Source organism: Notolepis coatsorum (genome assembly GCF_963971535.1).
Source record: "Notolepis coatsorum genome assembly, chromosome: 18".
Lineage (NCBI taxonomy): Eukaryota > Metazoa > Chordata > Actinopteri > Aulopiformes > Paralepididae > Notolepis > Notolepis coatsorum.
In genome coordinates this window covers 44,526,995-44,544,200 of record NC_140182.1, presented here as the reverse complement: position 1 = coordinate 44,544,200, position 17,206 = coordinate 44,526,995, and the positions used below count along the sequence as shown (strand labels likewise).

General features: G+C 41.6%; 1 protein-coding gene across 1 annotated transcript in view; it reads left to right on the top strand.

Moving 5' to 3' along the window:
* Positions 1-16,534, top strand: part of pdp2 (putative pyruvate dehydrogenase phosphatase isoenzyme 2) — a 28,603-nt gene extending 12,069 nt beyond the window's left edge. Inside the window, exons 5-9 of the mRNA XM_084334822.1 lie at positions 374-660; positions 2,546-2,651; positions 3,183-3,419; positions 9,571-9,867; positions 15,007-16,534. Of these exons, the coding sequence (XP_084190948.1) occupies positions 374-660; positions 2,546-2,651; positions 3,183-3,419; positions 9,571-9,867; positions 15,007-15,282 (1,203 nt within the window). The 3' untranslated portion in view covers positions 15,283-16,534. The remainder of the gene's footprint in view (positions 1-373; positions 661-2,545; positions 2,652-3,182; positions 3,420-9,570; positions 9,868-15,006) is intronic.
* Positions 16,535-17,206: the final 672 nt, after the last annotated feature.

Sequence of the window (17,206 nt, the reverse complement as noted above, 5' to 3'; positions counted from 1 at the left end):
GGACTGGAGGGGGGCCGCCACAAAAATAATTGCAATAAAGAAAGCAATTTGCTGTAATTTCCTGCAACTTCAAAACATAATTTCAATAAAATAGCAAACACAAGGCAAACTATTTAAGTACAGTGTATAAGCTTGCACAATAGTTTAACGTTGAACATGAAAACACACACACACAGAGGACCGAGCAATCACGTATTAGACAATGATGAGTCTGTTTCTAAGCTGGTCAAGCTTTCGCTGCAAGAAAAACAATTATATATATATAACGCATTGTGGCGCTGGCGCGTTGTCATAGCAGCGCTGTGCCCCTATATACCATTGTTTAGGGAAAGCCCTGCATTTATTAAGACTATGCACATTTGTACCTCTCCAGACGAAGGGCATGCTCTTTGGAGTGTTTGACGGCCACGGGGGCTCGGCGTGCGCTCAGGCGGTCAGCGAGCGTCTGCTGTACTACATTGCCGTCGCCATGATGCCCCAGCAGAGCCTGGAGGAGCTGGAGAGGTGCATGGAGCACGGCAGGCCCGTCCCGCCCATCCTGCAGCTTTACAAGCACCACAGCGACTTCAACTACCGCGAGTCCGCCTCGCTCTACGCGGAGCACCTGAGAGTCTTCTGGCAGGAGCTACTGGACAGCGAGGAACACGGAGACGGCATGGGGTGCGTGTGTGTGTGTTAACCCTTTCACTACCACACGGTTAACAGTCTGTGGTGTGGTAGTGGAAGGTTAACCCGTTGTAGTGTGGTAGTGAAAGGGTTAACCATCTGTAGTGTGGTAGTGGAAGGTTAACCCGTTGTAGTGTGGTAGTGAAAGGGTTAACCATCTGTAGTGTGGTGGTGGAAGGTTAACCTTTTGTAGTGTGGTAGTGAAAGAGTTAACCCTTTGTAGTGTGGTGGTGAAAGGGTTAACCGTCTGTAGTGTGGTGGTGAAAGGGTTAAGGATGGGTCGGTAATAATAAGTATTCAAGAGCTTCATAATCGCCATTAAAATTTGGACATTGACTTGTCCTTTTCAGACTGTCAATAGACGGGCTATTGGAAATAGGTTTTGTTACTAAGAATGAAAAGCTATTCCCAGGATTCTCAATTATAAGTTCAAACTAATTAGCCTACAAGCTAAGCTAGGTATCATGTATTCAGTCTAAAGTCTAAACAATGATAATGGACACCTTTCTCATGCTTAGGAATACATGGTGAATAATCCATTATTCTGTTGCAGCAATTATAGAATATAATTATGTGCACACATCCCTAATAATAATACACTTTATTTGTATAGCACCTTTCATCCCTGACATGTGTATTGGTTGATTGAATTAATTTTACTAATTCAAATACAGCACTTACCCACAAGCATATTACATTAAAATGATCAGCATAATGCAAAAAAATATAAAAAATAAAACGTATTTGCCTTGTGGTTCCAGGCATGAATCGCTAGCAGCATCAACAATGGAGCAATTTGTATTATTATTATTTGTATTATGAATTTTATTTGAACAATTTAACATTTTATGTAACCAGGTTAGTCCCTTATTTGATGGACAGATTGGAGTCAAAGAAACAAACTGTCCTTGGATTTCATTTGTGTTCTCACCTCCCTCAGGGACTGATGCTGTGCATTAAATCCGATGAAATTGGTGCTATCGAGCCCAGTAGGAGGAAAGGGTTCCCCGTAAATGATGTATTGCATGTTCTTCCGGCATGCGCATGAGGATGCCACGGGCACGGGGGGTGCAGTGGATCAATCTATACGATCTTCCTCGGAATCTTAACCAGCTAACTGCCTGTCAATTGAAGGAGGTTGGACTCATTACAACTTTGCCAAAACAGAAAGTGAAACTTAACACAGACGGAATATGAACATTGCGAGAGCAAAGAAAAGGGCGAGAATGGACTTTGCAAAAGTAATTTATTCAGCTTGTAGACTATAGAACAACAACAGAAACCGCCATCTGGTCGGGTGACAATGTGAATATAAACAAAGGCTGTTAACAAGAAAACTCTGTTGGGTACCTTTTAAATAAGCATTTAAACGTATTTTGTAAGTGTGGACTTTTCCTTTTTCTGAGTCTGCACCTGGTATGAAATCAAGTGAATCAAACTATAAACAAGGTGGCTTGTTGGGATGTTAGATCCTAATGTGAAAAACTGTGATTTTATATGTCTGCACTTTATGTGCTCATTTTATGCGTGTTTGTGAAGCACTTTGAGCTGCAGTTTCTGTATGAAAGGTGCTATACAAATAAAGTTGTATTATTACCCAAGAAATTCTTAGTTGACTAATAGATTAGATTTGATTTATTTTATATATATATTTTTTTACAGCTGCACAAATGAATGTAAGCGGATACGGACCACTAGCCTAGCTTAAAACTCGGGGAGAGGTGTGTCTGGCCGACTAGCTTGCAGTCGGATAGCTTTCTACTGAACATCTATCTTCTTGTCTGACTGTAACCTCATTTCCCATAATGTTGGCATGTTCGTTTAACGGCAATACGCTTCATAAATGAGTAAATCGGGTCTGTTTCCTCTCTCCTCTCAGCCCCCAGGAGGCTCTGGGCCGTGCGTTTAAGAGACTAGACACTGACCTCTCCTTGGAGGCTCAAGTCCCTCTTTCCAGTGATCTGATGAAAAGCACTGCCATACAGGTAGTAATTAAACGTCTGATTTGCAGCGATGTCTTCCCCAGGTAGCATACAGTACATAAGATGCACACTCTGCTAATGTAGGTCTGCTCCATTATGGCAAATCATAATCATGATTATGAAGATGACAAATTTGTTTGACTTTTTTCTACTTACTGCCTTTCTATCATCTTCTACAAGTTACCAAAGACGTTTCAAAATGACTAAATGCACCGTGGCTCCTTCTCCCTCTCAACACCAGCTGAAACTACTGTTTGGGCTTGAGGGGAGGGGCGGAGTGCACCGCTGTGAAGGAAGGGTGTGCTGCATTTACAAAACGAGAGCAACACGCCATGCTGCACAATAATCGTTTAATGACGATTGTCTCTTTTTCATGATCGTGGGAAGACAAAATCATAATTGAAATTGTAACAGCCCTATGCTAATGTGTATCCATACCATCTCCCTATACATATAACATCTCCCTATACATCCATACCATCTCCCTATACATCTATAACATCTCCCTATACATCTATAACATCTCTGTTACAGGTTGCGTTTGCTGGCTGCACTGCCTGCGTGGCTCACATCGGCCCGGAGGGGATCCACGTGGCCAACTCTGGAGACAGCCGAGCGGTGCTGGGGGTTCAGGAGCAGGACGGCTCATGGAGCGCTCTGCCGCTCTCCCGGGACCACAACTACCAGAACCGGGCCGAGCTGGAGCGCCTCCGGGCCCAGCACCCGCCCTCTGAGAGAGACACGGTGGTCACGGACGGCAGACTGTTGGGGGTGAGAGTTCAGTAGAACACCGCTGTTTAACTGAGAACGAGATGCTCTCTTGCTCTTAACACTTTCCGTGCCGGCCGCATTTTCCTATTTACCCCCTTGAATGCCGCCACCCACTTCAATGATAGAGCTCTCATATTTGCGAACGCATAAACTACATCTTAAATTATGGCTATGTGTCTAATGTGGCCGGCGCTTATCAATGACTTGTTTGCAGTAGGGATGTCCCGATCCGATCACGTGATCGGGATCGGCGCCGATCACGTGCTTTTCAGAGGATCGGGATCGGGAAAAAAAATTTAATAAAAATCGGCAGTCAAAAAATAATAATAATTTTTTTTATTCAACAAACATGACCATGTTCACGTCTTAAACTCATACGGAGGCCTTAGTTTTGGTTTTAAATTACATATAATATATCATTAATGTATTTATTGTCACACAGAGCAGAATAATTGTCCACAACAAACACAATCCCTTTAATTTACACCGTTGCAACAAACACCTTCCCTTTAATTTAGACGCTCACATCACAACAACACGTCGCTCCCAAAACACGGTTATCCACTGACTTGAGCAGCTAGAGGTTTGGAACTAAGCATTTTAAAATAGAAAGTCAAGCCAGTCCAACAGCAGTTGCAATGTTTGCAAGGAGGACATTCCGCGTGGAGGAGAAACTCATGAAGCAGCAGCTGGAGGGCAGTTTTCAGACTCACTCTTCACCTGGATAATGTCAATTACTTGCTGTATGACTGAGGATTATCGTCGGCGTTTCAGACCAGAATGGAGCGAATCATTACGTAAGTCAAACACTGAATGTATACTAATGTGCAAACATATATTGAAACTTTTAATATTATATGAAGCACATTTCTCAGGGTGAATGTATAACAAGAGCCGCCGCGCTTGCGCCCCTCGAGGGACTATAGGCAACAGAGGGGCTTGTCTCGCTCCGCCAGTTTCTGACAAAAATGCGTCCAAATTTATTACTAATGTGAAAGATCGGATCGGGAACGATCGGGATCGGTAGATATTTAAAATCACATGATCGGGATCGGATCTGGAGCAAAAAAAGGCGATCAGGACATCCCTAGTTTGCAGTCAACATTGTCAAAACGGATTGTTTTTTAATCGGTTCATTTCCGTTTTATACCATTTTGAAAAACGCTTGTTTCTTGAAACTTCCAGAAGATTTCAGAAGATTCTGTGATAAACGCCCTTTACTGTAATCAGTGTTGTGCTAGTTACTGAAAAATAGTAACTCAGTTACTTTACTAGTTACTTCATTTCAAAGTAACTTCGTTACTGTACTAGTTACTTACACCCAAAAGTAATGAGTTACTGTGAAAAGTAACTATTTAGTTATTTAAAAAAAAATTAAAAAAAAAAATTGCTCAAGTCCCATGCCCCATATACTCAAAATCGGTTGATCAACTTGACAGTTTCCATTCACATCACCGAACTCTGCTAAGCAATGTGGTCTAGAGCGTTTCATTATATATTCCCTCCCCGCTGTATGTATATTTCTCTCCCACCCACCCACCCCCTCCTAATGTACAGTCCCCTCCCCATCATATGTATATACTCTGTCAGGATCTAGGGGTAACAGTACTGTATATTTGAATACCGCTTATGTCACAAATGTATCAGTACTAAATACCTATATGTCCCTATGCCATAAATGTCATGTATGTTGTGTATGTCATAAATGTCTATATGAATTGAAAATGGGGGACCCTGATGGAAACAAGACAAACGTCTTTCTCAGGTCTGCATCCCCTTAACAATTGTATGTATTGAGCCGTACTGTATTGTACCCATTCTGCAATCTGTTAAATAAAGTTTTCATTCATTCATTCATTCATCCATTCATTAATTCATTCATAACCATCTTGCAGCGTTGTTATCAAAGCATTGCAACGTTAGAATAGTTAGGATATCAATTGTGCATGAAAGGACTATATTTATATTGTTTGATTAGTATTATGAGATTCCCTGGCAGATTTCGTACAGTCAAAATCCGTTGATCTTGAGTTTCAGTGAACACATTGCACTCACCGTCACCAGTCTGCGGTGGTCGAGATGTAACGTTAGTCCAGTTGACTCCAGCAGCCCTTCAAACACGTTCTTTATCTCGTTTCCATGTTGTATATTAATTATCTCTCCAAGTAGTTGCTAAATGGTTTGTTAGTTCGTTATTATTACTGCGTTCTTATTATGTAGATTCATAGCGAGCGTCCTCTTGTTGTTTACTGTAGAGAGCGCCTATTTCTTTCAGAACGTCAGTGGCCAATCAGAAGTGCGAAACCAGAATGAGGCTACGGAAAGAAATAATAATAATAATAATACTTTGTTTTATATAGCGCCTTTCAGTCTACAGTAAACAAAACAAACGCAGGCGAAATAAGGACGCTCGCTATGAATCTACATAAAAAGAACGCAGTAACGAACTAACAAACCATTCAGTAACGTAAGTAGCGTTACTGAATTTCAAAAGTAATGCGTTAGAGTACTAGTTGCGGCAAAAAGTAACTTTAACGCGTTAGTCCCAACACTGACTGTAATACACAAAACACGTTGTCATTTTTCGGCCTATTTATGAATAGTTTTCAAATAAACGCTAGATTATCGATAGTATATGTGTACTTATGCACGCTATAGAAGCGGGCTAAAAAAAATCGATTCTCTTATTTCCTGATCGCACACACACGCACACACATACACGCATATGGCACACGCTGATATATAGGTGAAAATAGCTCTGATTATCCCAATACTGGTAAAATAGATTCCTTACCTCAGATCAGATGTTCTCCAAAAGGATTATTCCAATTCCTGATCGCCATTCCAAATATCGATTGCGTTTATTGATCCAACCCTGGGTGCTCGAACACATTATTCCACGCTGTTCTGTGGGACCACAAAGACTGCAATCGGCTCCGGTTACTTGCCTGAGAAGTAAAATGTGGATTCTGGACTGTTTTTTCCCCATGCGTTTCATTCAATCCATTCCAAAGGGGTGCAGTACCATCCGGGAGACGATAGGGGGCGGTATTTTCCCAATAGAGCTCAGAGTTTGCAGTGGTAACGTGAGGCTAGATTGATGAAATATGAATGGAAATCACAAAAAAAAAAAAAAACGATAAAAGAAACGACATATCTCGTTCCTGGCACTCAAAGGTTGGCATCAAATAACGAGATATCTCGTCCGTGGCACTCAAAGTGTTAACGACGAGAGGTGCGACCTTGACCGTGAGACGATAGACGCAGTCGGGTAGGAGAACAAGACGTGACACTCGGATTAAAACCAAACCGTTAGAATTAATCCAATCTAATCTGGTACCTCAAGCTTGGCCCTTTTCCTCCTACATGGATATCTGTGTTGGCTGCGTCAGGTTGTTGAGTTTCACATAGGGTTGTCAAAAATATTGATATATATATATATATATATATATATACAGTATATATAATTCTAACACTAGTTTGACATAAGCTTTGGACTTTCAGTTCCTCGAAGTTTAAATGTCAGGGTTCGTACGGGTGCTGGAAATCCTTGAAAATGCTTGTATTTCAATGTGCTGTTTTCAAGGTTTTAAATGTGCTTGAATTGTGTAAAGTGCTGGAAAGTTATTGAAATTGTAATTGCACTTTATACTTTCATAATAAATCGCTATCTGACTGAATAGTTTGGTTTTTAGATAAAGAAATAAAATAAGTCAGAGCGTCTCGAGCAAGCCTAATTGCGTTCGCCTTTCACACAAAATTAAATGTGGCTGGGCTCAACCCGTAGTGTTTTATATTTTTTTTTTACCTGTGCCATATGAGAACGGCGCGCGCGTGTGTGGCCAACATGCCGGGAGGCTGTCGTTTTAATGAGCTCTGGCTTGGAGATATAAAATATAATTCATGGTTAAAAAGAGGAGAACATCCCAGAGTAGCCGTGTGCAAAATATGCAGAAAGGACTTGCAGATTTTTACCATGGGGGAGAGTGCACTTTCGAGCCACATGAAAGGTGAGCCAATGAGCCATGGGTGTTATTAACGTGTCTTGGCCTGGCTCGCCAGGTACTACTAAGTTCGAGACTACAAGTGCTCCACACCTGTCTCCGTAAATGTTTGTTATAAAAGTACCACTTCAATAATCGAAATAGTCAAGTAACAGGCAGAATACACGATTTGAATTACAAACTTGTGTTTACCGGACTCTGTTTTTCATTGCAGTGTTTTGAAATAGGCAGCATGTAGCCCTAGCCTAACATTAGCTAATTCCCTTCCATGTATTTCAAAACATGAAAACTTGTTGTGTATTGAAATGGTATTTAATTTTTATAACGGAACATTTATGAAAATGGGGGACCCTGATGTAAACAAGACTAAAGTCTTTCATTATCCATGTAATTTACTGTAAAGTTCACCTTCGCTGTTAGATTGCATACCGTAATTAACCGGGTCTCAAATACAAGCCGGGTCTCTATTAATGGCCGGGTGCGCTCTTGAGCTAAGCAATTATAAGCCGGCCTCCTAATACAAGCCGGGTTACTAATATACTGAGCTGCATACTGAGCTAGTTACTTGATTTCACTTTGAAAACGTTGAAATGACCAGTGACCACCTGTAATTGCACTGTTTACTATTTCATACAGTACTTGGTTTCAATAAATGAACCCAGTACATTTTACTGGGTTCAAACTGACACAAAATGTTGATTTATTCATTATGATCCGTTTGAAAATTTGAAATATAGGCCTCCCTCTTATACAGGCCTCCTCCTAATACAAGCCTGGTACCCGCTACAGTTGAAACAAATACAAGCCGGGGTTACTATTAGAGGAATTACGGTATTCCATAAATTAACATGCTAAAATTGGCCTGGCTCGTAACGTTTGATTGATTGATTGAAAACTTTATTAACAGATTGCAGAATGGGTACAATACAGTACGGCTCAATACACACAATTGTTAAGGGGATGCAGACCAGAGAAAGACGTTTGTCTTATTTACATCAGGGTCCCCCATTTTCAATTCATAGTGAGAGAAATATGCAAAGTTTCAATCTGTTGCAGTGTTGGCACTTGGTTGGCTAGCAGTGTTAGCACTGAGACTTGGATGGCTAGCAGAGCCACTTAGCCAGTTAGCTCCCACTAGCAATCCTAGCACTAGTAGAATACGGCGATTCCACTCAGAAAAACAGTCAACATTAGCGTTTGCACTTTCCTTGAGTTGACTGCATCCTCCTGATGTACCACGTCGTGTGTATCCCTCTGTCTCGGTCCCACCTTGACGTTGAATCGATATCCCACGCGGGCACTTCTCTATGCGTATTGGACTGGCTTCGGTTTCAATTTTAAAATGCTTCCAAACTTCTGACATTTTGTCTAGCTGCTCAGGTGTTACGAGTTATCAGGTGGACCTGCCGGTGTTTTGGGAGCGACGCATTGTGAGGTCTCTTATTTTCGGCCAACGTCACTGTCGTGCGACGGTGTAAATCAAAGGAAATGCATTTGTTTTGGCAAATTCTTCTGCTCTGTGTGACAATAAATAAATTAATGATTATATGTAATTTAAAACCAAAACGAAGGCCTCAGTATGAGTTTAAGACATGAACATGGTCATGTTTGTTGAATAAAATAAAATGTATTTATTTATTTTTACTGTGATCGGATCGGGACATCCCTAGTAACTTATGTTCAGATGACTGACTACAAAGCTACAAAAGGCTCAAGCTACAAGGATGTTGAGTTTCACCTCAGGGGTTGCTGGAGTTTTTTTTTTTTTTTTTTTTTTTTTTTTTCCCCCGTGGTGGTGACATCATCTTACAGTAAAAGGTAACTTGCATACCTGTAACAGTGACGGGCGCCTGGTAGTTCTATTTCTTTTGGCAATGTTGTGATATTTAATTTGAGTTTTTGTTAAAGTACAAGGATCTGGCTGTTTCTCCTCTTATTTAGAATTTTGTTTCTTTGATTAAACACTTTCAGCAGAAACATAATTTAGAGTGGGTGGAAAAAAAGTTGAGTTCAACTCATCTTCACTTTGAAGCTGCGCTCGTCCTGTTCCCGTGTTGACCGCACGGTGAGGCAGAGCCAGTGGTGCGCTTCATTCTTTGTCCTTCCGTTGACCAGGTGGCCCATCCTTTTCTCATTGCCCATGTCAGGTCCTGATGCCCCTGCGCGGCTTCGGCGACGTCCGATTCAAATGGAGCCGTGAGCTGCAGCAGAGCGTCCTAGACGGCCTGGACCCCGGAGTGGACCTGGACTCTCTGAACCTCCATTACACCCCGCCCAATTGCCTGACGCCGCCCTACCTGGACGTGACGCCTGAACTGGCCTATCACAAGCTGAGGCCTCAGGACCGCTTCCTGATCCTTGGCTCCGACGGGCTGTGGGATGAGATGGGGAACGAGGAGGCCGTGAGACTTGTCGGGGAACACTTGAGCGGGATTCACTTACAGGTAGGAATGTGTGTGTAGGACGGAAATGGCATGTCTGGTGTTTTCTTTTGGTCCGTAGTGTGGCACCGCAGAAGTCTTTTCCTTCTGATGTCCCTTTCATTTTCATTTAACCTTTAACACCCCTTCCTGACAGGCAGCGACGCGAGCGAGCGTGATTGCGAAAATGATTAAAATGTATTCGTTTCAATCAGACTATCCTGACCTGCCGCGAGCGACAGCGAACTGAGCAGCGATGTCGTCCACCCCTCAGATATTCGCTCGCTGTGTCTCTAGTTGAGCGATTACGCGGCAGAGTCCCGCCCCTAAACACTTTTTATTGGTCAAGAATCGCAGCCCCCCCCCACGTGTGCTTCCAGGTAACACACACACACACAGACACACTCGGACACGCGCCGCCTCATATCAGGACAGTGTCGCGCCGATTTCGTCTCTAGTTCGCTCGCTCGCTCCCTGTCAGGAACCGGTGTAACGCTCATTTGCAATGATGCCGAGATTATAATACGCAGAAATAAACAAAAAGAAAGATAAGTCGGACAATAAGAACACGGATATTAATATTGGTTAAAACAATTCCTAGTTAAAACAATTACATTCAAAAACATTAGGAAGACATTTAAAATATTACAATATTTAAAGTGTGTTGTGTGATAAGCTCCTACATTGAAGTAATGTAAATTGGTAATTTCTTTAGGAGTGCTCTGTAAATAAATATACCAATGATGATCTTGCCTCACAGAGAGAGGGCCAGCAATGATGGGTACTTAAAGAGCAGAGTGATATACTTTATCACGGTATCACTGTATCTAAGGGCTTAAGGGTGGTAACATGTCTATATATTATCCTAATTATTTTTCTACTGAACATGGGAAAACAGGTTCTATTTCTATAAAGAAAGACAAGTTTCGTCATGTGCCCTAGTAATAAGGATAAGCGCTCAATGAAGAAACCCACTCCCATTGCCAAAAGAAAGTCTAACATGCCTATAAATACTTACCATGAAATGACACACTATGAACGTATTACTGCACTTTAGTTTGTATATTTTGTAGTGTTTGCACTTTATTCTTTAAACTTTTTTACTGTATGAAGTAGGGATGCACCGATATGAAAATTTGCGACCGATACCCATTGTTCAACTAACACAATCGGCCGATACCGATATTTGTGGCAAAAAATAGTAATTTTACAATATTAAAAAAAAAAAAAAATTTACATTTTTTTTTATGAAACTACTGTATATTTGTATGTTTCTAAATGTTTTGATGAATTGAAAATGGAGGACCCTTATGTAAAAAAGCCGAAAGTCTTTTTCTGGTCTTCATCCTCCAGTCTTAGCACTGTACTGTATTGTACCCATTCTGCAATCTGTTAATAAAGTTTTCAATCAATCAGACAAATGTATAGAAAAGCTTTTATTATAACCACATAACAAAAAATTATAATTGTTTATGAAAATGTTTTAGCCCTATGCTTGACTATTATTTTAGGCATGGCAACAAATGAAATAAATAATAAAATGAATAAATAAAATATTAAATAAATAAATAGGCTACACGTCTCTTTTTGTGTTACAAATTGTGCTCACAGATATGAACATAGGCCTCTCTACTTACTTAAAAAAGGAAACATCAAGAAATATGTTTATGGTATTCCATCATGCCATGGTTGTTTTTTATATATTTTATAATGCTCATGATTATTGCTGAAGTCTGAGTCATACAATACCCACTGGCTTTCATAACCTAACAGACTAACTTGACTAAAAAAACGAAATTTTATGAGTTTTAAGAGACAGCACTCACTGTATCTCTCTCAAACAAAGCTCCATGTTCTCCAGTAATATCTCCATAATCCAGTGGCGGCTGCTGACCAAATTTTTTGGTGAAGCACAAATTATTATGTTATATTATATATTAAATTATATTTTTAAAACATCCCCCAATGTGTGTGTCAGTGGTGGCTGGTGAGTTCAGAAATTGGGGAGGACGGGAGAGACACTCACAGCTTTACTCCCAAGACACAATACAAGTCAAGAACGTATCACCAGATCAATCAGAGGTTATACAGCAGGCCAGGCACATGCCCAATAGCATTGATTAGGCAATCATTAGGCAACTACAGTACAGCTACAGCTGTACAGTCTCCTCACCACCAGATGTATATTTCTCTCCCACCCACCAGCCCCTCCTAATGTACAGTCTCCTCCCCATCATATGTATATACTGTCAGGATCTATGAGTAACAGTACTGTATATTTGGATACCGCATATGTCACAAATGTATCGGTACTAAATACCGTACTTTTCGGACTATAAGCCGCGGCTTTTTTCCCCATTTTTCGACCCTGCGGCTTATATAACGGTGCGGCTTATATGTGGACAAAACCCGAAAATCGAAATATTGCTTTTTTTACTGCATTGAAATGTTATTTATCCTTATTTGCTAAACTTAATACAACTTGTAAATGAGTTAATTCTTGTTATTTGTCCGACAGTATTGTGTCCCAATGGGAGTCATTCTCTGTAGAGGTGGGAGTCATTCTCTGTAGAGGTGGGAGTTATTCTCTGTAGAGGTGGGAACTTAAAGCTCAATATAAGAGGCCATGCACCACCACCCACAGAATCGAGAAAGAGCAATCAATCTGTCAATCCTTTCCGTGTCCGGGCCGGGTGAGGTTTCCCGTGTTGAGTCAAATTAAGCCGCAGGCTCCACTCCTTACATATGGTAATTAAACATTAAAACACATGCGGCTTATAGTCCAGTGCGGCTTATATATGTACACATCATTCAATTTAGCTGCTGCGGCTTATAGTCAGGTGCGGCTTATAGTGCGAAAAGTACGGTACCTGTATGTTGTGTATGTCATAAATGTCAATATGAATTGAAAATGGGGGACCCTGATGTAAACGAGACGAAAGTCTTTCTCTGGTCTGCATCCCCTTAACAATTGTGTGTATTGAGCCGTACTGTATTGTACCCATTCTGCAATCTGTTAAATAAAGTTTTCAATCATTAATTAATTTGCTGTCTCGTTATAACACAAACAGCTCACCATGAACCATGACCAGCTTACGTTAGTTAGCATCCAAGCTAGCCTGATAACGTTAGTAGTTATTAGCATCCAAGCTAGAAACTGCTAGGCTGCCTGCTTACCTGCAATAATGTGGTCATCCTCCTGGACAGATAGACTTGTTAAATCATAATATCCACAGTGGTGTGTTGTGCTGGTCCTCAGTAAATGTCCCGCCGGCGAAAAATAAGTTGCTATTAAAGTGCTAAATGTTAGATACACTATCATAGAGGTTTCGAACGTGCCCGCTCTGTTAATACAATTTTCAATCAATCCCGCGAGGGGATGATGTTCATGTTGGCACGTTTCAGGCGCCGCCCCTCCGCGTAGCAATCAACAGTATATGCAACTGCAGAGCCGCAGAGTTGGCACCATTCTCTGATTGCATTTCAAGGCTGTCAATCATTCAATCCCCCATTCAATGGCAAGAGCTTAGATGCACGGACCGGGCTTAGATGACGTTAATAGCCTATTTTGATTGGCTTTATATTCATCCCGGTCAGCCCGTGCAGGGAAAGTTAGCCATTACTGACTGCAGAGGCCTGATCAGAGCGCTCAGAGCTGTCACTTTTGGCAATTTTTGAAGAAAATGGCATTTTCTTTTACAGAGGAAAACATTTCTAATAAAAAAGAAATACTAATAATAAAAAAATTTAAATGTAAATTAATAATAATTATGAGTGAATTTGTGTTTCACGTGTTGTCATGGTGAAACCTCCACTGCCATAATCTGAGTTTGCAATGCATGTGTCGTGTCAGGTACAACAGAACAATTTTGATTGACAGTCGATTCTGCCAATTACGTCACACTGCTTGCACCCACCTCCTGCTGTTCTTACCACCAATCGGCAAGCGCTTATTTGTTTTTTACTTCCAGGAAGGCCGTCATTGATCTGCATGAGAGAACCACAACAAACTTACCGTAGCTAATAACGTTAGCTCCCCGCTGCCCACGAGTAGGCTACCAGCACTCCGCAGGAGTACTAAACGAGGCATAATGATTTTACTGAAACGAATGTTATAATAAAAGCTTTTCTATAAATTTGTCTGATTCAAAACTTTATTAACAGATTGCAGAATGGGTACACTTCAGTATGGGCTCTCTGAGCAAAGGAAGGAAGTGAGAGATATGAATGAGTAATGCTTGCAATGGTCGGGTAAATAATATGCTGATGTTATTGAACGTGTAACTATATAACGTTAATGCCACAAAACGAATGCCTTTGTTAATCATAAGTAACTTTGATGCAGTAGCGTGTGTGTGTGTGTGGGGGCGGGGTTGTGCAGGTCGCTTGACTGAAACTTTTTTCAAAGTTTGAACGTGTGGACCAGATTGACGCGACACAAATTGACGGATATTTATCGGCCACTGCCATCGGCAAATCTGAGCTTATCGGCCGATAGGCCGATGGCAGTCAACAAGGCACTTATCGGCCGATACCCGACCTATATATCGGTGCACCCCTAGTATGAAGCAGATTCTCAGTGGACTCATACAGAACCAAGCATTTCACTGTAATGTACATGCACTTTATACGTAACAAATAAAACAAAACAGCATTGGCAACTTCAACAGACCCATGCCTCTTTGATGTGAACTCCAGGTATTGACATGGCGATACCCTAACACATGGCCCCTAATGGCCACCACAACTCAACTTGTAGATAGATAGGCAGTGACAGCCAGCATATCACCAGGGTTTTCTAGTGGGCAACTCCCTTCACTGATGTTTCGTCAAGTTAGGCCCACGACACCTCGGGAAGGCTCAACAGTTAGTTTCAGCGTCCCAGAACCACCCCCCTCCATGCTAGCTCCCATTTTCCATGATATATTATCCACACGCCAAACTTCAATGTTCAAAGATGTCAAAAATGGAACAATTCCTGATAACAGAGAAGAAAGGGAATACTCTTACCCTTAGTTTACTTTGTCCCCCAGCTGACATCATCTCTCCTCAACCAAATCCACTGGCTCCTCCCTTTCAATGCTTCTTCCGACATCTCACTTACCGCTTTTCCCCAAATTTTGATAATCCCAACGCCTCTCCTGCCCTCGCTCTCTCTCCCAGGCGCCCGTGTCTCCGTCCGAGAGGCAGTTCAAATTGGGCCGGATGCACGAGCTCCTGCTGAAGCGCCTCGCCCGTGCCACCCCCGCCCTGGACCCCAACGCCGCCACGCACCTCATCAGACACGCCCTGGGCACCGGGGACTACGGAGAACTGTGTCACGAGAGACTGGCCTCCATGCTCTCTCTGCCGGAGGACCTGGCCCGCATGTACCGAGACGACATCACGGCCACCGTCGTGTTTCTGAACTCCGATCTGGTGAAGATGCACCACAGCTAACGACATCAACTTTCTAGAGCAGTGGTTCTCAAGGCGGGGTCCGGGGATGTTTAATTTCACTAACACTTTACTCGCTAGAAGTTAACCCAATGAGGGAATACAAGAATGACTATTCTGATCATCGGTCTCGCTCTCTCTCTCCCTCTCTCTCCACCGGTATCTCCCCACCTACACACATTATAGACTACGGAATTCTGGACTAAAACAATGCTCTTCTCAGATGGGGGTTCCTGAAGACAAATCGACGTGTCCATTTGGGTGGTCCTCGACATGACAACGTTTGAGAACCAATGTTCTAGAACGCTAAATGTACTTCAGCTCACTCCACATCAGACTTGACTGTCTTCTTGTTGTTCCGCTCTCCGCTGAGGAATAGTTTTTTAGAATCTGCCATAGCAAACGATCTCTCGCACCATTTTCAGACACGGTTGATGGGAAAGTGAAAGCTGTTGCGCTCTGTATGCCGTCAGCTGCTCTGTAGACTTCAGAGGACGTACACACGGGTCAATGTCACTCAGCAGGTTACTACGGAACGGTTAGTTGTTATAGTACAGATTTCATATGGTAACTTTATCTTGTCATAAAGTCATTTTGCCCGTCTCTAAATTATTTTTGAAACGAGTCCATGTGGGATATGTTCATTCTTATTATTAGATACATGGTATTTATTGCACATGGAGAACAACAATAGAAGGTGAATTATGCTGCATATACCACTTCAATGGACAAAATCATGTTCTACTATGCCTATGGAAATTGGCTATCAATCTATTTTCTTTTGCACAGTTTTAACCTTTGCTGTAGACAATCCATTGATGAGAGAAATGCTACATCAGTATTATGGATGAATGTAGGTATTCATTACACAACATGAAATTACAAGGCATGTCTGCCTTTCTAAATTCACCTTGTTCTTTTAGTTATCGCTGCAGTCACCTGTGTTGTCTCAGAATGTGAAGACTTTTTACACGATTCCCTCTCAACCTTTCTACCATGATCACAGTCATAATAGTTGGTACACTTTTAAAATTAAGGTCTCCATGGATATACTTGTCCTAAAGTTTTTTTGTTTTTATGTAACCTGTTCTGTCAGTGTTTGTTTTTAAGTTGGCCCTTCACCAAAAGGAAAAGAGGGATGTAAAGTTACAGATTTATATTTTAAAGTCCTTTTGTTTTACTTATGTGTATTGTAATGTCATACTTAATGTGTATTGTGATGTCATTTGAAATTATGTGTGATTAAAGTGGTATGTCAGTCTCCTACTGGTGAACAAAACCTGTTTGTTTCGCTTCTAGGCGAAGGTGGTCTTGCAAATTACTCCCAACTAACTAGTGAGCTTGAAGCTTTTTTTTCTCAGAAATGATTTGAATTACACTATGAGGGCCGACGTTCCACTCTACTGGTTAAATTACTTACTTGTGAGTAGTACGTCCGTTGATAAAGAAAAATAATGTCCACAGCCGCTCCAGTGTAAAACAAAGCTATCCAAATGGTTTATTTCTCTTCCACAGCGAAGTCTTTGTTTACAGAAGTGGTCCTAAATTTACTTTCCTAAATATTCACGTCACCACTACAAGGTAAGAAAACTGTATTTTCTCAGTCTCCAAAATCACAGCCGACTCGACGCATGAAAATTCCTCCACACTGGAAAGCCGTAAATCCACTTGCCGGCTCTTTCCACAGCAAACCGGAAGGCTTGGCACCTTGGTTGAGAAATGCAGGCTTCAGTCTTGGTTGTTGAGTCCATCCGTTCAGTCCTGTTCAAGCTACACACTGCCAGAGAGAGAGAATCGTGGATTATATATAGAGATACAAATGTTCGGTTATGACATCATACGGTGACATCATGAATGTTCCATAACGGTATATCATGACGTCACTCAACCATGACCTCATACTGTGACATCACAAATGTTGACTATC